This window comes from Rhinolophus sinicus, chromosome 6 (assembly GCF_057876585.1).
Source record: "Rhinolophus sinicus isolate RSI-liver-muscle chromosome 6, RSI-T2T, whole genome shotgun sequence".
Taxonomy (NCBI): Eukaryota; Metazoa; Chordata; class Mammalia; order Chiroptera; family Rhinolophidae; genus Rhinolophus; species Rhinolophus sinicus.
Genome location: NC_142506.1, coordinates 14,320,268 through 14,344,134, shown reverse-complemented (window position 1 = coordinate 14,344,134; position 23,867 = coordinate 14,320,268). Strand labels below are relative to the sequence as shown.

The 23,867-nt window shown below is 41.2% G+C and overlaps 1 protein-coding gene across 1 annotated transcript in view; it reads right to left on the bottom strand.

Annotated features, from left to right (window-relative positions):
• Positions 1 to 23,867, bottom strand: part of SNTB1 (syntrophin beta 1) — a 206,603-nt gene that overhangs the window by 62,883 nt on the left and 119,853 nt on the right. The window contains exon 3 of the mRNA XM_019717404.3: positions 7,610 to 7,817. Coding sequence (XP_019572963.2) covers positions 7,610 to 7,817 — 208 coding nt within the window. The remainder of the gene's footprint in view (positions 1 to 7,609; positions 7,818 to 23,867) is intronic.

The window sequence follows — 23,867 nt, the reverse complement described above, 5'->3', positions numbered from 1 at the left end:
CTTTCATTATGGCTGCCTCTGCCACCCGCCCCCCTCCCCCCACCCATCCCAATTTCAAATCTCTGATTTTTATTTGACAGAATGGAAGATGGAGGAAATCTGAATTACATCCACATTGGCACATTTACTTTAAACACTTGTAGCAGAAGACCAGCAGGTAGATAACCAAGCTGTGGCTAGGTTTTCCTCAGCCTTGCTCCATCTCCGAGATGATTCCCTGAGGCCCTTGAGCACTGCCTTTTAAAACAACACAACAGGCCCATTAGCACTTAATTACATTAACAGTCTGTTTCCCAGCATAACAAACAGTCTTGATTTAGGGGTGATGCAAGTCCGAATAGCCTGGACAGTGGTTCTGTTTCCATTTATCAGATGGGAGTTCCCTTAGGTCAGAGACTGTTTTCTCTCTGGAGGAAGTGGTGGGGAATTCCTACTTAGGTGATTTTCATTTAGGCAGATGGTGGAGCTGATATATTTAGAGGCTCCAGAAATATCATTCCATTAATTACACTGCCAAGATCTTGATTACCAGCAGCCTGTTTTACTCAGGTCAGGGCTATTTTAATTTGCACTTGAGATTCTTCTAATACAGGTGGGCAGTGTAGCTAGAGACTGAAATTACTGGGTTGGTAAGATAGATGAATGGATCGATAGATATAGGGATAGATGGGAAGCGGGGAGAGAAGGAGAGAGAGAGACAGGGAGAGAGATATGGGGGGGTGGGGAGGCAGTCCTGCTTTTGCACAGTAGTTCTGGACAATAAAAAACGATTATACAAGCTGAAACCATAGTAAATAATCTTAATCAATTGGAAAACATAATACTGTCCTATAGCCTTTGAAAATTTGTATTAGAATTGAAAATTGTTTTAGTGTCAGCTATAAGTGTGTAGGAACATGCAAAAGTAAAAGCACTGTTTATTTAGTAAACTGTAATTTAAAACATTAGAAAGACTGAGAATTAAAGTGCTTTATTTCCTTGTCAAAAACTTATCAAGAGTAGTCTGAACAGGGCTGTTGCCTTGTCCTTGTTGTGTCACTTATGATACAGCGTGGGCATCTTTTCGAGGCCTTGGCAAGTGGTAATACTCCTTTCTAAGTCTGGATCAGCAAGCGACACTTTATACTTTGTACTTTGTGATGTGAACTGTCTCTGAGAGTTTCTCAAATATGAAGTTCTCCCCTGGCGTCACTTCTGGGGCATCTTCCTTCACAGCTACTGTATTCGTCTGCGTTTATAAGTTTATCTTCACTAAGTGCTTCTGACTGTATATCAAGAGTCCCTTGGACCATATCCGTGTCAACATTCCTACGGTCAGCTATTTTTCCTATAACTCTATTTACATTTGATCTGAATTTCACTTCCAGGGTTACCACTTTTTGTTTTGCTGCACTTTCACCTTTTTTGGATGGTTCCCCTTTTCTATTATCCATTCCTGTAAAATGTCACCAAGAGACAAGGAGGAAACACAACTACTCGCTTTGCTGTCTGTGTGTGAACTAACAGATGCATGGTGATCAACCACTGAGGGGCTTTAAAAGAAGTGATGTGACTGGTCAGGGGTCCAGATGCACATCTGCTATTCACACAGTGATTTGTGGACTGAAGAGCTCACCGCAAAGTTTTTACTTGATGAAATTACTCACAGCTAATATACCTTGGTAACTGAGATTTGAACCATGTTGCCGAGAGACTGGTGCTATTAATTAAACCACAGAAGGTGCGAAACAAGGTCACCACTTATGTGGGGTTTGTGTGTCAGGTGAGTGTGCATTTGTGAGTGCTCATGCGTGCGCACATGTTATAATCTAGTCTTCCCCTAACCTATTTTATCAAAGATGATTGCAGTCTTTGTAGGACCTGTTCTTTGGGCTTGTTCAACACAAAACAAAAGAGGAGGGTTACTGTGTGGGCTCTAAAGCGAGGTATCTGGCTGGAGAGATTCAGCTGATTGACAGTCAAGAATGAATGGCAGAAACAGAGAGGAGAGGGTCTCCTTGATTTGTTTCTTTCAGTGGTATGGGAGGAAGGAAAGCACTTGACGATTGGAATGGATGTGGATAAAAGGTTTTAGTAAAAGATTTTAGAGGATTTTAGTCCTGATATGTGAATTCCACCCACTGTGGACAGAATGCTTATGTCCCCCAAAATTCATATGTTGGAAGCCCTAACGCGATGGCATTTGGAGGTGGGGCCTTTGGGAGGTAATGAGGTCATGTAGGTAGAGCCCCCCATGATGGGATTAATGTCCTCATAAGAAGAGAGGGGGAGTTGGCCCTTTCTCTCCCTCTGTCATGTGAGGATACAACGAGAAGAAGGCTGTCTGTAAATCAGAAAGAGGACTTCCACCAAAACTCGACCATGTTGATACCTTGATCTCGAACCTTGAGGCTCCAGAACTGTGAGAGATACGTTTCGGTTGTTTAAACCACCCAATCTATGATACTTGGTTACAGCAGCCTGAACTGGGATGGAGACACCCCCTATTTTCAAAAGGCAAATAAAGGATCTTGAATGTTTTTGGTATGTTTCTTAGTTCTGAAGCTGTGCTTTTGGTATGTGATACTGCTCTGATACTGGATTCTGGGGGGCCCTCACTCATATGGACACATATTCACTGGGCCCCTTTATTAGCTCAGCGTAGTGGAAAGTTCTGGGCTAGGGAATTTGAAAGAAGGTCTCAAACTCTGGCTCTACCACTTACCAGATGAGTGATCGTAGAAAAGTTACTCATTTTCTCCAAGTTTACCTCATAGGATAGAGATTATTTAAAGCACATTGCCTGAAACAGACCAGGCACATCATAAATACTAATTACCAACTTCCCTTCCTCCAGTAACACTCAAGGGAGGCACAGGGATATAAATGCTCCCATTTGAAAGAATCTGAAGTGGATACGAGGAAAGCTGAGGATTGAACTTGCGTCTCAGAGCTTCCACTGGTGTTATTGTTTTGCTGTGCTGTGTTTTACATCCGACAAGAAATAGTTTGCAAACTCAGATACCAAGGTGAAGCTAAGGCAACTCCTAGTGAACTGAGCACAAAACAAGTCAGCAATTCTGCCATGTGCCTGTTTATTATTGCTTTTCTAAGTAGCAAGTGAGTTACAACTCAGTTCATTTTTCTCTTATCTGAAATAGGACCTTTGAAAACACCTCCATGATTACTGTAAAAAAGATTAACTAAAGAACAATGATTGGAAAAAATGTGTTTGGGGCATGATGCATTTTATAATTCAGGGTAGGGATTAGCATTCCTGGCTTCTTTGGGGACAGACAGGGGCCTGAGAGGAGTGAAACATTCTGAGACTAATTGTGGGACAGACTTTACATTGTGCACCTGGCCCATGTACAGGGGAGGGCACTCACAGGGGAAAGCAGTCCAGGACCTGTCACTGTGGCGTAGTTGACAGAACCAGGAAGTCAAGGAGACGAGGACTATGGTGCCAGTTCAAAGGCTGCTGGCCCAGTGTTGACACTTGATACTGTAGAGAATCCAGAGAATGGCTCCTAGAGTTCAAGGAAAGAGTAAAATCGATTGTAGTGGGTGAGCTGCAGTGGATTCTTTTGCAAGTTAAGTAAAAGAATTCATGGTTTCACCGCACTGTCCCACTCTCTTAATTATTTCTGTATTTTTATTTAGAGTGTGACTTTAGAGAAAACACCTTCCATCCTCTGGGTCTCAGATAAAAAGAAGAGCTTGGGTTAGATCACTGTCTTTGTTCAGGTTTCTATAACAGAAAACTGTAGACTGAGTGGCTTAAACAGCAACCATTTATTTCTCACAGTTTTGTAGCTGGAAGTCCAAGATCAAAGAGCCAACATGGGGTTCTGGCAAGGGCCGCCTTCCTGGTTTGTAGAAGGCTACCCTCTTGCTTACATGATGGAGAGAGAAAACGCTCTGGTCTTTTCATCCTCTACATGGGCACCAATCCCATTTATGAATACTCCACCCTCATGACCTCATCTAAACTTAATTACCTCCACAAGGCCCCACCTACAAATACCATCACATTAAGGATGAGGGCTTCAATACATGGATTTGGGGGGATACAAACATTCAGTCCATAGCAATCATTCCTAAATTCCCTTCTCTCTGATTTTGCATAGGAAGGTTCCCTGCTGGCCACAAAGTCAAAATCAAACCTTCTTTCTACTTTTCCAGATCTTCCATAATTGGATGTCCTCCAAGGTACCAGATTTGCGTGTTACCTTCCTTCAGGATGAAGCGTCACCTCCCTTTAGATCTTCCCTCCCTATAAGCTGTATTAATTCATTACCTCCATTTTTTTTTTCTCATGCTCATTCTCCTCTCTTGGAGAGCACGGAACTCTCCCCATTTGACTCAAGAACTGGCCATTTTGTAGGAGCCGTTCTTCCAGTCCCCAGACCATCTCACAGAAAAAATAATGTTAATATAAAGTTTAACTCCTGTGTAGTGTAGAAGAGGGTTTAGGATTTGCGTCGAACCGGACTTGAAAACGGAAGTTGTTATTGTTTCATATCGTTTTAGTTCATGTAAATGCCAATTCTAAAAACGTGAAGTTAAATATATGTACAAATCTTGTCCCAGCGCTACTGGTAGTCCACAAAATCAAAGATTAACAGTACAGGGAAAGACAAAGGACATCAATTTAAGGTAAATTACAGCTGAATATATACAGGATCACACTTTATAGCTTTCCAAATACCAAGCAAATTTGCTAATATTTGTGATAATATAAGAAAGCCACAGTATTAAGCATTTGCTATTCATTGTAACATTTTGCTAAAAACCATTCATATTTCTCCACACTAGGATTCAGTATTAAATATTTATTCAAAAATGATTCCAGTTTGAATTGATTCCCATAGAATTGATCCATGGTAATCTTTCGGGAAGTTTTAGGTGAAGGCAATAAAAGATATTCTTACTTCTGATAATTGTCCATGATAAGTCATCATTACTTTATGGATACAGTACATCATATAATTGAAAGGGACATTTGTAATGGTGATCTGAAATTACATCCAAAGAACAATAATATTCTAAAAACAGAAAAAGTGTTTTATGCACCTTTATTATTTCTCCTAAAAACATGTCTACTGGTAATTTGGGATAAGCAAAAGGCATATGCAGGCAATTCATATGTGAGAAAAACGGAACCTTTGGAAAAATTTTCAATATCATTAATAAAGACCCACTACTATTTTTCGACTATCCAAATGGTAATGACTTTAATTCTCGTTTGTATTAACAGAGATGAGAGAAACATACTTTTGGGAGTTGAGACCATCTCAGTTATTTGGAAGGTGGAGAGATATGCATTCTGGGCAGCCTCCCTTTGCCCTTCCAGAGTCAGGCTCTACCTTTCCCATCCTGCTCTGTGTCCTGGAAGGCTGACCTTCACAGAGTGCATCACTGGGGCTCCTTTGCCTCTGGCTTCCGGTCAGCCACAGCCAATGGGAGACACCAGCAGATCAGCGGGCAGAGGTTGTGTTTCTCTCTCAAAGACCACAGCTATAAGTGGGCGGCCCTTTCCTGCAGCTACAAGTCTTGCTAGTTTTTATAAGTCTTGCTGGTTTTCACTCGGTAATACTTCTCCATCTCTTATTGGTTTCCCTTACCTTGGTCACACTTTATAAGTTTTTCCTGCAGTAAATCCTTGCCAATCATCCCTTTTGAGTTAGCCATCCAACTTCTGCCAGGACCCTGACATATGTGGCATGTCTCCAAGTTCACTCAGGACCATAACCGAGGGAGGGTATTTTCCATCCCAATCAACTCCCCCCCTTTTTCTTCTATAGTGAATGTCTGTTGCTTTTGCTCCCCCAGAATCCATTTAGTATTTTCTTTACACAGCAGCCTAATTTTCCATTGGAGAACCACCTCTCCTCATCTCTGAGTGCACATGGCTTAGAGGAGGCTGACCTCAGCCTCAGCACGGGGCTGAACACAGGATTTAAGTCAGTCCAATTAGGCTTCATCTCAGCACTTCGTTTGGAACTATGGGGGCAAAGATGGTCAGCTGTAAGGAACAATGCAAGCCTGGAATAGTCAGGCCAAGGAAGAGCGCTTGCCTAAGTATAAACCAAGAAAATGGGAAAGGGTGCAAAGAGATGGCGAGGGAAGCCAAATATCATTATGTAAACCCCCTGATCCCCCCATGCCTGAAGCGTAGCCTGGGACATTGTAGTTATCAGAAGCGCCACCACCCCTTTTTTTTGCTCAAGCCAAGCTGAGCTTTCTGTTACTTGCAAATGAAAGATCCCTGGCTAGTAACAGGGCTTCTCCTAATAAAAATACATATATTTGGAGAGAGTAAAAAGTGGAGATGTTAGAAACGGTGACTTCTAAAATGAGGTCATCCAGATTTGCAGTGTTGTTTTCATCAAGAACCCTGACACATAAGAGCCTACCTGTGGTTTGTGTTCATTATGATTTTGGAGCTACCACCACCTGCCTTGTCCCTTGACTCCTTTGCAATCTGTAAGAGATGGGACACTACCAAACGGAACAGCTCACTTTGTGTTGAACTTTGTGGCTGAGCCCCACGCATGAACTGATACAAACAAAGAACAATGGTGAAAAACAGCCAAATGCTGTGTTTAAGCATTATTTTCAAGTGCCATTTAACTGGGCCTTCTCAGGTGACATGGTTCCCTGGCAGGAAAGCGGTTATTGTGGTGATCATTATTCCCATTTACCACCTATTAGAATGTGAGTCACTGGGAGGTCAGACTGTCCCCAAAGCCCAGTGTTCCTGAGCACTCGAGGTCAAGCTAAAGAGATAGCAACCAAGTGTAGGGAAAATGACAAAGGCTCAGTCCTTTGAAGTGAAGAAAAGGGTTAACTCCCAGGAGATCAAATGAGTTTTACTAGCTTCTACATATCACATAGCTTGGGAAAAGAAATCAGAGTGACAGTGTTGATATGACTCCAGGTGCTTTCCACAGCAGCTGTCCTCCCTGAGAACAGACACCACGTCTTTGTTCATGAGACACCCCTCCCCATGCCCGCCTAGTGCCATGCCTGGCGCAAAATAGGAGTTCAAAAATGATGGCGTTCAGGGTCCGCTGGCTTAAGAGTACAGATAAAATGCAAGATAATATAGGAAAAGGGTCGGCACATAGTCTTCGCTCAAAGAAATCTTTGCTGATATTATTATTGCTATTATTTGTAAACGTATCTGTGTTATTAACAAGCAGGTTCGTCAAAACCCACACAAACACTTTTAAGCAACAATTTCAACTTCCTTACCTTCCAAGGCAACAGCTCTGTTGTGCGTTTGAGTTATTATTCCTGCCCTTCATGTATAGATATGGGCATCAAACTGTCCATCTACTCGCTCACTCACTCATTCATTCATTCATTCATTCATTCATTCAACAAACAATTAGTGATCGCCTGCAATTTGCCACACGTTGGAGTATACGTGGGGGAAGCAAAGTTGATTGAGACACAACTCCTGTAAAATGCAGAGGCAACCTGGTTGGAGACGGACTAGTAATCCAAATAGACAGTGAGTGAGAGACTCAGCCTATGGGATGAGGTAACTGACCTCAATGGTTGCTCCAGTGCTGGTGAAACCTGGGGGAAAACGACAATTATGGGGGGATGTTTTCCTTACCTTTTCTGCAAGCCAGCCGAGGTGTCGGATATCTCGGCTCCCGGCAATGCCTGTTTTCCCCAGCTGCTCTCTGACCTCTGCAATCACTCTGGCCAGCAGGTCACTGACATTGGAATGGATGGCACTGAACCAGGCCTGGGCAGTGGCTGAGTCCTTGCTCCTTAAGATCACCGTATGCTTAGCATCTGGAGAGTGGATTTCAAGCTGCCTAGAGAAGCAAAGAGAAGGGTTAGAAGGTTTCCTGGCAGATCACGCTTCTTCCAGTCCTGGGCCACAAAGGTGAACTCATTCTTTACTCTTACTTTTAGGCTGTCAGTTGTGCGTGGTTCACCTCAATGGTCCCATCATTCACTCACTCACTCTCTCACGCATTCATTCTCCCACAAATATTTGTTGAAGACCCAGTCATTGGTCGAGGTGCTGGGGGAATATGCATCCAACCACCATGTCACCTGAATTAAGGACGTCTGGTTTTCCTGTTATTCAGCTGACTGGCTTGTTTGTAGTATCGTATCAAGACTTCCAAGCTGTAAGCTGATACGAAGTTTTCTTACCTCTCAATCCGCAGAGTATTTTAACACATTGTTTGTGGGAAACGAGTAAACTCGTCATATCGCCTCTAGTTGGAACCGGCAAAAATTTTGCAAAGTAAATAAATAGAGACCTCTTTTTAAACTAAAACACTGAAAATTTCATAGAAAAAATATCAAGTAGATTGAAAGATATGAATATTTTACAGAAAGTCTAATTTTGGCCAGAAAATGTCAAAAAAGCCCCGCGTTACGACGCGATTTGGCGGAAAAATGCCCGCTTACAAAGTTAATAATGTACTCATATCCTTGCTGCTGCTGGCAGGAAGTAGATTGGAATATCTAGCCACATGCTGAATCTCACTGCTCAGTGGTAATTGTGAATATGTTAGAATTAAAGATGACCAAACTTTGCATTCTTTAGGAATCCTGTCTGTGGCACATTTACTTACCACTTAACGCTTGGACAAAAGTGGTAAAGTAGTGAAATGGCCTAGGAAGGGGTAACAATAGGGAGACATATGCACTGAGAGTGTAATATTTAAAATCAAAACACCAAAGTTTATGCCAGAACTCCAACTGGATCACCTGGGATTCAGAAGGAGAGATCTGAATACTGTAATTGTGGTAAAAGGAGGAAATTCTAGATAGATATTTTTTTTTAGTTTAACTTTTTGTTTTGAATTACTTATAGGTTAACATCATGTTGCAAAAATAGTACAGGGAGGTCTCAGCATACCCTTCACCCAATTTTTCTTGATGATGGTTATATTTTACGTAATTATAATACAATATCAAAACCAGGGAAGTGACATTGGTAGCATGTAAGTGTATAGTTCCGTGCCATTTTATCACGTGCGGATTTGTGTAACCACCACTGCAATCAAGGTACAGAATTAGTCTATCACCACAAAGCTCTCCCTCCAGCTATCATTTAGTCTCCCTTCCGCACCACAATGCCAAACCCCTGGAAACCATTAACCTGTCCTCCATGTCTATAATTTTTAGACATAATTTTTATTGCAGAGAGAAACAACACATTTTATTCATTCATGGATACATGCAAATAAATACCATTCATTCATTCATGTTTGCATTACAAAGATATAGGGATTGGGGATCTGAATAAAATGATCTGTTTATTAATTTCCTTCATCCCTTAATCATTATGCTACATTAAGCATTTGCTATGTGCCAAGCAAAAATTTAAATCCTTTTATGTTATTTTATGTAATTTTCCTACTAGCCCTCTGACTGATATTATTAATCCCATTTAATGGAAGAAAAAACTGAAGTTTGGAGGGAAAGAGAAAGAGGTAATTTACCCCAGACCTGGGATTCAAACCCGTGTTGGTTAGGCTCAAAAGCCCATGAATCAAATACTGTATTATGATGTCTCTCCTTTAGACTGGTCAACCTAACAGGGGAATACCCATTGTCCTCTATGGCTGTCCAAGGGCATCATCACCAGCAAACATATCCCGAAGCTCCTGAGTCTCAAAATAACAAGAAAATCAGAAGTCCCAAGTAACCTGGCCTCATTTACATTTGAAACCAACTTTTTAGACTGAGGAAACCTTTTTACCCATAAACTTAAATTGTGGAAAAAAGAATGATGTAGAAAGTGGAATGTCTCTAGGGGAGTTTTAGCAATAATTAGCTTTTTTTTTTTTTTTTTCTGGTAAGAAATTTGCAAAACAAGACTCCTCATTGAGGCTCCAAAGGTTTTATGTGATGAAACAGGGAATTCTTTCAGTGACATTTGTCCTCATCTGGGAGAATTAATCTCATGCCTCTTGGGCACGTCACAAAGAAATGGGCAGTCAATCTGAAGTGAGTTTTCCTTCCCTCCCAAAGTTCTTACTCTACAGTAAAGTTGCACAAACTAGGATTCTGGGAAAGCAGTAATGAGAGCTGAACTTGCATTTCAAATTATCCTATTAATATCTATTATTCTAAGAATTTAAAACAGGCAAATATTTATTTTACCATATTTTCTTTTAAAGATCTGGATTTGTTTTTAAAGAAATGACAGCTTGGGAAGCAACCACTCCCCAGGTACCACACACACACACACATACACACACACGCACACACACAAATAAGGCCAGCACAAAAGCAAGCAAGAAAGAATATTTTCTTTGTTGGGTTGCCAGGATATCCCTGGGGGAAAGCTGACTTGTAAACAGAGGTACAGACTAGTGAAGAGGAGGCCCATTTGCCCCAGGTTTTTGACAGTATTTATCATTACTATTAATTTTTAAGTAAGATTTTAAGTATAACACACAGATAGAAAAGTGCACAAATTGTCATGTACAGCTCCAATGTGCTTCCGCAAAGAGAACACATTTATATAACCACCAGTCAGATCAAGAAATAGAATATTATAGAGGTCCCCTTTAACATCCTCTTTCCAGTTACTGTCCCCCAAAATTACCACTATTAGGATTTCTGTCACCATGGATTACTTTTGTCTTGGGAAAAGTGGATGGGGTTTTGTTTGTTTTCATTGGTTCTTGTTGCCTGTAGTATAGAGAGGACCTTGGACTATTTCTGAGGCAAAGTTTAAATACCAGGTCGTGTTTTATCAGTGATGGTTCTCAAGATGTGGCCACAGACCAACAGTAGCAGTATAACGTGGAGACTTAATAGAAATGAAAATTCTTGGCTCCCACTCTGGGCCCACTGAATTAGAAATTCTAGGGGTGAGGCCCGGCAAACACCCTCCAGGTAAATCTGATGCAATTCCAGTCAGGGAAAGGCTGCTCTATGGGTTCATAAGAGAAAGCACTGAGCTGGGTTGCTTGCCAGGGTTCCCAATGGCTGAGGTAGACATGCTGAGAGGTGAATTGACCTCCCCCACACCCAACCAGCCTCAACGGAAGAACACAGAGGACGACACAGAATAGAGAAGACTGTGGCTTTTAGAGTCAATGAAGAAGCAGATGTTCTCATTCAAAAGCATTCTTCAGAAACCCTTAAAATCATGGGTTTTTTTAATCATTTAATTAAATATTTTAATTAAATACAGATGCTTGGACCCCATCCCAGACCCACTGAATAAGAATTTCTAGAGGTTGAGGCCTGGATATAAGTTTTAAATGTTCCACAAATTATATAGATTAAGGATCATGGCAGGCCTCTCTAAGTCCAAGCAGAAACTCCCCAAAAGGGATAGATATGCCTGTAGGTGATTGTCACCAGGAGGGCTACACAACAGAGGCTCTTGAAGAGTGTATTAGCAACCCACTGCTGAGTAATTAAGTGGCTTAGCACTCCAAACATTGGTTCCCTCATAGTATCTGCACATCATGAATTAGGGAATGGCTTAGCTGAGAGTGGTTCTGACTCAGGAGCTTCCGGTCACTTCACAGGATATCAGCAGGGGCTACAGGCGTCTGCAGGCTTGACTGGGCTGAAGAGCCACTTCCCAGATGGAGCATTCACATGGCTGTTGGCTGGAGGCCTCAGTTCCTTGCCCCATGGGCTTCTCCAGAGGCTGCTTGAGTGCCTTCATGACATGGGAGCTGGTTTTCCCCCAGACAGCATGAAGGAACGCCTATTCCTTTCATGACCTGATCTTCAATGCCATGTGCCATCACTTCTGGTTCATTATTTTTGTCAGAAGTGAGTCACTAAGTCCAATGCACACTCGTGAGGAAAAGAAGTAGGCCTCACCTCTTGAAAGGAAGAGAATCAAAGAATTTGGGATTGTATATTGAAACCACCACAGAGAGGCTTTGGATGAAGCAAAGTTCTGGAGAGTCTATTCCAGATGTAAAGGGAGAGTATTTGGGGCTGTGAACCAGCAACCTAGAAAGAGTTTATCGATTTGGGTGAAAAAGAAGACCCTTCTTTCTGACTGAGCTGGAACTCCAGGTTATAAAGTGAGACAGACTGTGGGCTCAAGATTAGGGTCAGTGACAACAAGAGGGATGAGAATGAGCCTCTCATTGACAGCTACGGGAGCAGCATAAAACCACCAAAAATGATGGTGGGTTAAGCATTGTTGGTTGTCCTGGCACAGAAATGATGTCAGTTACTTGTGCCATGAATAAATGAAAGAATTTCAATTTCATCATATATATTGAGGGATCAGACATATTCATGGATCCAATGAGGCCATCAGGCCTTCAAGAGGGGAGGAAAGCAGAGCTGAGATGAAAGCCAGAGATCCATTCGTCCCTGACACTCGTATTCCTGGCCCTTTTCTCATGTGTTCCCCTTATTGTCAAATACCACGATCAACATTCGCTTTTCCTTTACTCCCAAAAAAACCCAAAAGGGGAAGGAAAAAAGGGATACAAACTCTTCCTTTTAATGCCAATAAGCTCTATGTTCTAAAGCAAACAATAAGTGCCTGGTGGCACTAAAGTCCCCAGAACCTCTGAGATTCTAGACAAGGTCAATGGCTGATTTTATACATATATTACGTATCACATTACCTAGCACAAAACTAAATACATATACTTTGGTCTAATTTGTCATTTAATCTCATTTTACCAACACGTGAGCCAGTGCAACAAGCTTTGTAGAGTATGAAGAGACAGAGAAAGAAATTGCATTCCTGGGCTGGCTGTGCAGTGGTTCTTCCAGTAGCCCATTTTCTTGCTAATTTAAAGCATGTGTGCCGGGGGTAGTTGTGAAGCACATGGATTTTTGGATTAAGTCTGGCTCTAAAACTTGTTGGTTATGAGGCCTTAAGCAAGTTACTTAACCTCCCTGTGCCTCAATTTCCTTATCTGTAAAATGGCTCAATACACTTGCCTCTGAAGATCACTGGAAAGACTAAATGAGATAATATATGCATGAGATATCACAGTGTCAAGCTGATCTTGATCAATTCTAGTTTATATTCTAGTTTACAATGAATAGTCTCCCCAAATTTGTGTACAGTGAAATGGTAGTGGTCCCATGAGGCAGGCAGCGTTTTCCAGGGTTGGGCTCTGGCTCAACTCTTTTTCAGAGCACTTAGACTTGGAGGAAAATGCAAGCCCCAGAAAAAATGAAAAAGTTATACAAGGACTATTTCTAACAACCTGGAATGGAAAAAAAAAACAAAAACAAAAAAACAAAACAACTTTGGGAAGAGATGCATGAGTCTTTTGTGAGATACTGAAAGATCTGGGGCAAACCTGATAATACATCACCACTTTTTCCATCTGCCTCTTTGTTCTAACTAAAAAAGCTGTTTGGAGATCAAGTTCAGGAGCACCAGTTGATATGATTGTGGTCATAACTAGAGCTACAACCATCTGTTGAAGTCCCTTTGCTTCCTCAACTGCCTAAGCTAACCAGCGGCAACGGGGGTGAAAGCGAGAAGGGACATGGTTTTATTTTCCTAAAGTATTTTGCTGGCAACCTACCCGCAAAGAACCATTTGGTAGGGTCAAACATTGCAGGTAACCCATGCTTTTAAAAATCAATTTCAACTCCAATCATGACTTCATCAATCTGTGAACGTATGGAAGGAGATAAAAATGAGCAAATGGAGTAGGAAGAGGGGAGGGAGGAAGAGGGAGAGGAAGAAAAGGAACATCAGAACAACTCAAGAGTGGGGAAATAACTAAGTGGTGTGTGAATATGCCACTGTGGCTGGCTGGGTGAAGTTATTAAAGTCAGGGAACCAAAAATGCCTAATACAATGGGAGTGAAAAAAAAAAAAAAAGGCACAGGACAGGACACTGATGTAAAAATGATCTATGTGCATGCTGGGAAATATGGAGACTATGCCTGGAGAGGTGTACAGGTGGGTTCAATTAGGAAGGAAATTGAGTGACAGGAGGACAAGTTTAGAAAGGAGATTTTTTCACTGTATAACATTGAATCTTCTGAATTTTTTTTCCGTGTGAACCCATTGTGTGTTCACTGTATTTGAACAAAAGAGGAGGAAGAGGACAAGGAAGAGGAGGAAGAGCAGCAGAACTGGCCTGTTGGAAAAAATAACCCTGTCTCAAGTCCAAGCTCTGTCATTTGTAAACTATGCTTCCTTATGGGTGACTGTGCTTCTGTCTGCCCAGTTTCCATGCCCGCTTTTCTGCTAAGAGGCTTTACTCCTATTCTCAGTCTATATGGCTTAGGGGCTTCATGGTTTGAGGGTTGTAGGTGTGATCCAATGTGGAGATCCAGACCCAGGACTTCTGCAGGAGTAATTGCTAAGGAGACGTTCATTCTCATCATATATACTGAGGATCAGACATAATCAGGGAGCAAATGAGGCCATCTGGCCAGTGAGGGGAGGAAAGCAGAGCTGAGATGAGAGACGGAGATCCAGTCGTCCCTGACACTAGGTATGCCCTTGCACTTTTCTCATATGTTCCCCTTATTGTCAAATACAACTGAAAATCCCGATTCATATACTGACCACAAATAGGTCACTTAACTTCTATGAGCCTTGAGCTTCTTTATCGGCTATAAAATAAAGATGATGGTGATGATGACGATGAAAGTGATAACGATGCTTTTAATGAAGATGATAATAATAACCTTTGCAGGGTCACAAGAGCATCAAATGAGATCCTAGTTCTGAAAGTGCTTTGTGACTTGTAAATATCCTGATGTTAGTAGTTGTCATTTATGCTTTTGGCATTTTAAGACTCTTCTGTAGACTCAGTAATTGGGTAGAGGCACATTAGGGAATACAATGCTTTTGTATTGCATTTTGTATTGTACTGAGTCTCTCTTAATTACACTCTCAGTAAAGAGACATGGCGTGCATATTGAAACAGAAAATCCCAGTAAATTTCCTGGGTTACAAATTAAAGTTGGAACCATGCAGCGATTTCTTGGCCATGCACACAGATACTCTGTGTTTGCAAGTATTCCTGAGCACTCACCGGTGTTTAGCATGGGTGGGGTGCTGTAGAGGCAAGTAGAGTAGCTGGTGCCGTCTCCAAGAAGCTCACCCTGTGTAGTAGGTTTAATTGGTATCCCCCCCACCCCAAATGTATGTCTGTCCAGAACCTCAGAATGTGACTGGTTGAGAAATAGAATCTTTGCAGAAGTAATTAAAGTAAGGCTGGCAGTGGCATCCTTGCCTCATTAATCTACCCACTGGATTAGGGTGGTTCCAACATCCAATAAGAGTGCCATTATAAGAGACAGAAAAGGCACAGAGACACAGAGAAGAAGGCCCATGAAAAGATGCAGGTAGAGAATGGAGTGATGCCTCCACAGGCCAAGGAATGCAAGGGTCTGACAACCACCGGAAGCTGTGAGACAGGCTTGGGACGGTTTCTCCCTCAAAGTCTCCGGAAGGAACCAACCCTACCAACAGCTTGATTTCATACTGACAGCCTCCACAACAGAGAGAATCAAGTTCTGTTGTTTTAAGCTTTCCAGTTTGTGCCACTATGATATAGAAGTCCTAGAACACGAATACACCTAGTAACTATCTTCCTGTGCATAGCTGGGTGGGGACTGCACTACTGCTTAAAATAGATGGAGACTTTTAGATATTTAAAGTAACTTGGAAGATGCAGATCATTTAGAACTGTGGCAATCATGCTTCATTTTCAGTCAAAAAGGCTTCTCCTTGGCCAAAAAAACAAAAACACCTTACTCTCACCAACATTGAATTCTATAACCCAGAAAGAAAAAGGGAACCCTTCTGGAATGAGGGACATTTATAAAGCACCTGGAAGCATGCTGGCCCATAGTAGGCCTACATTCAGTAAATCAGAGTGGCTTCCACTACCTTCTTGGCAATAAAAAAAAAAAAAATCTAGACACCTTCCTTGCTAGTCCTATATTCCTGTTGAGTCCTATATTTCTGGAACTGAGAAAGAGGGGGAAGGGAGTAAGTAAAGAAGCAATAAAGTCAGGACGGCTGATTGGAGTTATTTTCAGCAGGCCAGTCTTTATAACTCCTATTTTGTTCCCCAGTTGAACTGACCACTGCTTGATGAATTGTGTTTATCTGTAGTTCAGCGATAAAGTTCTCTTTTAATTCCCTGCTGAATAGAAATATTTAGGGCAATGCCACAGCTGTGTTTATTCTCACACTCCACCACAGTTATGTAAATACTGCCTATGGAACTATTTCTGATAAAGGCCCGTACCAACCCCGAGGAATTAGACGCTCACTCTAGATGTCTGCCAAGATGAGCAGTTTCGATCCAGCTTGGCACCACATATGAATGATATCACAGCTTCTCAGAGATCATTTGGCAAACCTCGCAATAAAAGAGTAATTTTCTTCCTCTCTCACTCTCTCAAAGGCTCCCACTGAGCCAAATAATATTTCCCATCATTCTCTACTCCCCCTGTTTAGAAGCACAAGGCTGACACACAAAAGTTGGAAGCCTCCTACCATAAAATTGATAAATAAAACAAAACGTGCAACCTGGCAACAAAGGTTTCAAGTGACTGTTCCCCTCCACTGTGAAGCCAGAGAAAATGCAAATGAAGGTAGTCGTGAGGATGGGACCTGTGGGCTTACAGCAAACACCAGGAATCAAAGGGAATTCAAACACATGGCCTTGACAGTTGCTTCCCGTTCCATAAATCTGCGATTCTTATGGTTGATAAAAAACTACTTCCCAACACACGAAGTCATGGCACTCTATTAACAGTGGCTCTCTCTAGATAGTGGACTTTTGAGGTATTTTTTCATTTATTCCCCCCTTTCTGCTTTTCTATCATTTCCAATTTTTGGTAATGTAATCAGAAAAATATTAGAAAAAGTTTCTTTAAGAAAATAAATGTACACCTTTTGCTATAATGTCATCAGTGAAATGATTCATGAGGAAAAAATACTCTCGTGAAAAAGACAACGTGAAAGAAAAAAGAGAGATTCTTTTCAAAGTCTCCCAATTGCTTGTGACTCAAAGACTTTAGAAAACATGAAAAGATAGGGAGTAAACATATTCATAATGAGGATAAGTGCTTGTCCTGTGGGGATGTCAAGTCTACCACTAAACGTGTTCCCTTTTCTCATTGTATTCTTCCCACCATCCTATGAGGTGACTAGTATTAATGTGTCCCCTTCCCAGGTGAGAAGATGGTACCTCAGAGGGGTTAGCTTGACTAATCTTCTAGCCAATAAGAGGCAAAGCTAGAACTGGAACCCCAGTTCCTATGACTCCAAAGCCTGGGTCTTCACCACTACCTTTTATTTACTAGGGTGTTTGTAAAGTGTGGTGTGTTGCTTAAGAGTAGGGGAACGTTTTTCATGTTGGTTGCTGTTCAGAATCTTTCAACATCCTTCCTTGTCTGTGTATTTGGAAAATTTTCCAAATTATGAGTCGAGCTTTCCCAAGGTAGAAACCAGAATTCGAGTTTCCAGCCTTCCTTGCTGTTGGGACACAGAGCCACTCACTGAAAACGGCAACTTTGATGGAGGCAATGTGAGGAAATAAATGTACATGGAATCCATATTTTGTACAGTATGGCGGTGGAGGCATCCAGCCCTTAGTGGTAGCAGTGGCATTGGTTTTTCAGTCTTGAGTTGTCATTGGTGTAAACTGAGGCAGTTGTGTGGGCTATGGGATGGTTAAGTAGTATTTTTTTCTAGAACAGCCCTCCCAATGTGTTTGAGTGTTGAGCTGCTTAGCCTGGCTCTCTGAACTCTTTGGAAAAATATGTTGGCACCCTACATATCCTTAGCCAGAGTTGATTCTCCTACCTGAAACTACCCTCCCCAGCTACGAATGCAGATTTGGGAATCTGGTTGCCATTATGGGAGCTAATGAGATCATCTAAGGAATGTGTCAAGCATGAGCAGTTAATGGAAAAGAAGCCAGAAAAGGTGTTCTGCTGTTTTGCTCAAAATCCCATTTCAAAAACAGGTCATGCGTGATCGAGTATTCTGCTAACGTCTCAGGGAACCTGACAGTATCTCTCATGTTGGCTACGTTTCAGTTTTTCAGTAACACATAAATTTATAAAATATGTGAAGAATTTCAGCACGTCGGCCCTTCCTAGGGGAATGATATTGTTATCAAAGTTTTAGAAGAAGAGTCGGCTAATTAATGTCAAACTAGAGAAAACATTTTGTCTTTCCACTGCACTCTTCATCTGTACCTCACAAAACATTCTGTGGTTTGACCTTGCTCAACTCATTATTATGATTATTTTTTGAAAAGTCATCTAAATGTACAAGGTGCTATGCGGGTCACGTAAATGTACACTTGTCTTTATTATCCATACACTTACCGTGTTTCCCAAAAAATAAGACCTAGCTGGACCATCAGCTCTAATGCGTCTTTTGGAGCAAGGATTCATATAAGACTGGTATTATGTTATATTACATTATATTATATTATATTATATTATATTATATTATATTATATTATACCTGGTCTTATATGAATTTTTGCTCCAAAGGACACATTAGAGCTGATGGTCTGGCTTGGTCTTATTTTCGGAGAAACACAGTAGTACCATACACTGACAAAATAAATACTTCACCCATAGTCCAATCCAGAGAATAGCATTTAGAGCCTGAATGCTGACCTACTTTTTGCTTTTTTGGAATGAGATTATTTTGGGCTAGCGTTGCCAGATTTAGTAAATAAAAAAAATAGGGTGCCCAGTTATTTTGACTTTCAGATAAACAATGAATAAGTTTTTAGTGTATGTCCTATGCAATATCTAGTGGGGGAAATGGTATAAAGTAGGTGGATTAGAAAAATATATAGAAAATAAAACGGATAGGACTTCAAGATGGATTAGCTGTGAGTGGTGGGGAAGAGAAAAGTGTAAAGAATGTTGCCTAGGTGTTTGGCTTAGACAACTGAGTGAATGACAGTGCCCGTTACTAAGATTAAACAACAACAACAGCAACAACAAAACAAAAAACTGAAAATGGGTCAGAGTTGGCGAGAAACATTATGACTTTGGGTAAATATTTCCGGCTTCACTTGGGTGTCTCGCTATAACCTCAAATTTGCAGTGTAGACATACGCCAGCTTATTCTCAGCAGTCTGCTCATTCTATGGCTATTCTGTCTTAATAGCATTCGGACCCTCCCGATAATCCAGGTTGGAGCACCCAATCATCCTTGATGTCCCCTGTCTTCTTCTCCCAGTACCCATTCAGTCTCCAGGTTTTGTCAGTATTATCTTGGGAGTATCTCCTGTTCAGAAGAGTGAGGCAGACTGTAAGTTGCCAAGTTTTCTCAGTTGGAGCTGGGACAATCACTTATCTAGGATGGGACATAAGTTTTATTTTGCTGGCCAACTTTGATTGGTAGCGGTTGCTTGAAATGGTAGTGGCTACCTGAAAAGATGTCTTGAAAAAAAGCCTGAGGTCTCATTTAGGCTCAGCTAGGGAAAGTCTCATGATCATTTATTGATGTCTACCAAGGGCCGGGGAGTGGGGATTGGCAGCACTCATGATGTCTATTTGACATTTCTAGAAAGCATTTCAACTTGTCACCCTCCAGAAACAGGCTACCTATACTACTCCTGATTGTCCCGCCCTTGCAGAGAGTCCTGGCTTTTGGTCTTCTGATAATTACTCTTATAAGGCTTAGCTCCCCCATTAGACTGTAAATTACTTGAGGGCATGATGTATACCAGAATTATTTTCATTTTACTCCCACTGCCTGATACATGGAGGGGGTACTCTGTAAGTATTTGCTGGGCTTAGTGGATGGATGGCTCTGTCTACTATTCAAAGCTTATTCCATCTTTATGGTGACTCCCTTTCTTGTCAAGTTTCTACAACTGCCTTCCTTTACATTTTTGTTTTTCCCTTACTAGAAGGTAACCCTTTCAGTGTTGAATAATGGCATTCAATTCTATAGTACAAATTATTTCGGTTCTTTTTCTTTTTTCTTTTGTTTTCTCAGGTTCATTTTCTCTATTCAAAATACTTCCGTTCTAAGTAATAAGCTTGGTATATCAAATAAGTCACATATGTTTGAATATCCCATGAGAAGTCTAGTTTCCATGGATAATGCGTAATCGTGGTCAACTCGGAAATGCTTATTTTATTTTAGACAATTTGCCATGCATGATTTTCTTGGGCTAAAATCATCAATTTGTGATCTTGTGAGCCTTCCCCAGATTTGATGTAAAAACAGGCAGCCTTGTAAATGTGCAAAGCAGAGGAAAAAAGATGACACAGAAATAAAGTAACGAGGCATAGTAATTTGAAGTGCTGATCTCTGAGAGGTAAGAACTCCAGCGGATGCCATCTAGCTCATTTATATCAGAGTTTCATGTAAAATACTAAGATTTATTTGTTTGACTCATTTACAAAATTTTAGATGACTTCTCTTTTGTTAGTTTATCAAATATTTTTCAAGGTCCTGCTAGACATGGCATTAGGCACATGCAGAGAAGGGGAACGCAACACAATTATGTTTTCTGTCATTACTGAGATTACAATCTAGCAATCTTGGACAAGCCCCACTTTCTTAAGCATTCAAATCACATGAGAAATTCCTAACATGAGAGAATAATTTGTATCTGTTTTAGGAGCAGGGAATCTTTCATTAAATTCTCAATAAATGACTGAAGCAATAATTTACCATGTGAAGTTGGCCGCTGCTCACACATAGTGACAGCACTTCACCAGGGCCAAAGTATCACTCATTCATTCAGTTTTCATTTTTACCAAGTCTTTCTTTTCAAGGAGGGAGGAGAAGAAAAGGGCAAAAAACATCGTATCTCTAAGGCCCCTATATAAATAAAGATGTCTTACCCATGGAAGGCAGCACATTAGCCACTAATACCCTTCAACAAGGATTATTAATAGCCGCCACCCAGCAAAGAAGGAGGCCCCGAAGAGGAGACATATATTGGATGGGACGAGAAGCATTTGAAGAGGCTCCACCACATGAAAGGACTAGAGAGTAGCTAGGGAATTTGGAGGCAAGCCGCGGAAAAGACCACAGGCAATTTTGGTTAGCAAGGGAGAGCTAGATAGAGAGGAACAGCAGAAACCAAAATTACGCTAGTTCAATATATGAATAAATGAATAATCAGCAACAGAACAAGCAGTTTGGAAGGAATGTAGAGGTCATTTAATCCAACCCCTCATTTCAAAGGTGAAATCTCTTAACTTGTGGAGAGAAGTGATCGAGTCAAGGTTACACTGGCAGGTACTAGTATTATTGGACCTAGCAATCCAGACTGCTTCACAACCATGTTTATCCAAGTTCAGAGAATGGGAAAAGAGTACAGAATTCATGGTGTGCTGAAAACAAACTTAACTTTCTTTTTATTTTTCCTGAGGGATAGTTCTGAATGTGGGGCTAGTAGCTCTTTCTGCTTTTGAAATACTCAACTGTTGTCCTTTGTAGATAATTCACTGTCAAGTATTTATGGAATTGACAGTTTCTTAATTATTTTCTCTGGGACACCTTTGCTCAAAGACACTTTCAGTTCTTTTCGTAGATAGCAATAATCATTTTCATAACTTGAAGGATTTAAACAAGCACAAACAAATAAATCAGGTCCCCACAAAATTGCTATTTAAAAAAAAAAAAATTATATCTGAACGATCTTGACAAGTTTTAAATTGTCATGAAATTCTGTGCTGGTTGCAAGAGAGGGTGGAAATCAGAATAATGCAAATGTTCGTCCCAACTTTCGAAAGGTCACACTACACAAAATTCAATCTTTCGCATTCTTATACTAAATGCCAAGGGGCCACACAGGTTGGGAAGAAAGTCAGTTTCTCCGTGAAGCAGCAAAGCTATGAGATTTGTTTAAGTTTGTTTTGACTTCATTAGGTTTTTTTTTTTAAAGAAAATGCGCATTAACATGGAACTGGAAAATTGTTACCAAGGAAGAAAATTCACTCAAAGCTTTCTACGTCTTTACACGGAGGTTCATGGGGAAGGAAGGGTGGGAGGGGGCAGACAGTGGGAACGTGGGGAGAATGCTGTGATTTCTGTACTTGCTGCCAGGAAGACCCGAGCTTCTGGGCTGATCAGATGCCTGCCTCTATCTTATAGCATTCCGCACATTTGTTCCCTCCAGGTGTAGGAGTCAATTGATTAAACTTTATATCCACCCTTGGGCAGTCTGCATGAGGGGTGCTTATCAATTAGCCTGGACGGCTTTACCAAGATTTCGGTCTACCTCCTCTAAAAAAAGAAACTGAAAGCTGCCAGATTTGGGGGTGGGTGAAGCAAGCACAGATAACCTTTATCACACTTGAATCATTCATTCAAAATGTTTCTTGAATGCCTGCTCTCTGCCAGGCAGTCTGCTGGGCGCTAGGGACACAGAGTCAGAAAACATGGCCTTGGCCTTCGAGGAGCCCCCTGCACGCTATAGAGAGTGTGTGTGGGTGGGGAACACACAATGTGATGTATAGATGATGTATCACAGAATTGTACACCTGAAACTTGTGTAACTTTACTAACAATTGTCACCCCAATAAATTTTAATTACGAAAAAAAGAAAAAAGAAAGTGTGTGTGGTTCTCTAATGGCTTAGATGAGTATGGGGTTAGGTGGGCCAGGAAGGGAAGGAACAAACAGGAAGAGAGCCTGAAGGGGACCCACTGACAGAACTCAATGTAAGCAAATGGCGTGATCCAACTTGTACTGTAGTGGGAACACGCTGGGAAGATGAGATTGGAGGGGGGAGAGACTGGAGGCAAGAAGACCATCCAGGACATCTTTGCAGTGATGTGGGTGCCAGCAGGAGAAATGCAAAAGAGAAAACCCTTTTGATATTGAACATTAGACTACAGCAGAGTAAGAAGTGCACTGTGGTATCACCATTTGATTTCTGATTTACTGCTATGGGAAATGGTGTTCTCCAAATATGGACTTCAAAATATCCATGTGCGGACACTGGATTCTGTTAGGCAGATAAATTGGATGTAGTCCAAGCCATTTACAGCCTAGTGAGGGGGTAGGTACCAAAATAATTTTAATACGTGGCAGAACAGGTGTGCCATTCAAGAAGCATGGGGTAGTCAAGGAAGGCATGCTGGAGTGTAAGAGTCAGGAAATACTTCAGGAAGACGAAGGCATGTGCGATGAGGCTTATAGAATAAGAAGATTTTGACAGGTGGAGAACAGCAGGAGGTCATTCCAGTCTGTAGGGACACCGTGTCCAGGGACAGAGAGGCACCAAAGCTGAGGATGTTGGGGAACAGCAAATAGTCCAGTTTCTCTAGAAAACTATTTCTATAACTCCATTTATTTTCTAAACAGTGTTATTTAGGTATAATTGACATAAACTGTACATACTGTCAGTGTATAGTAAGTTTAGACATGGATACCCACCATGACTCTTCTTCCCTCCATTTCTCTTGCTGTAGCTTAGTTTGCGTTATCTAGAATTGTAATAAATGTAATAACACAGTATATAGTCCTTTTTTTCTGGCTTCTTCTGCACAGTATAATTATTTCGAGATTCATACTCACTGTAGCACCGTCAATAGTTCATTCCCTTTTATTGCTGAGTACTGAGCCATTGTATGGATACACCACTGTTTGTGTGTTTATTCACCTTTTGATGGACATGTGGGTTGTTTCCAGTTGTTGGTTATTAAAAATAATGCTATTATGAATATCTCTCTGTGTGTGTGTGCGTGTGTGTGTGTTTTATTGGGGAATGTTGAGGAACAGTGTGTTTCTCCAGGGCCCATCAGCTCCAAGTCATTGTCCTTCAATCTAGTTGCGGAGGGTGCAGCTCAGTTCCAAATCTAGTCGCTGTTTTCAATCCATCCCATGAGGGAATTGAACCGGCAACCTTGTTGTTGAGAGCTCACGCTCTAACCAACTGAGCCACCCGGCCGCCCCATTTGTGTTTTTT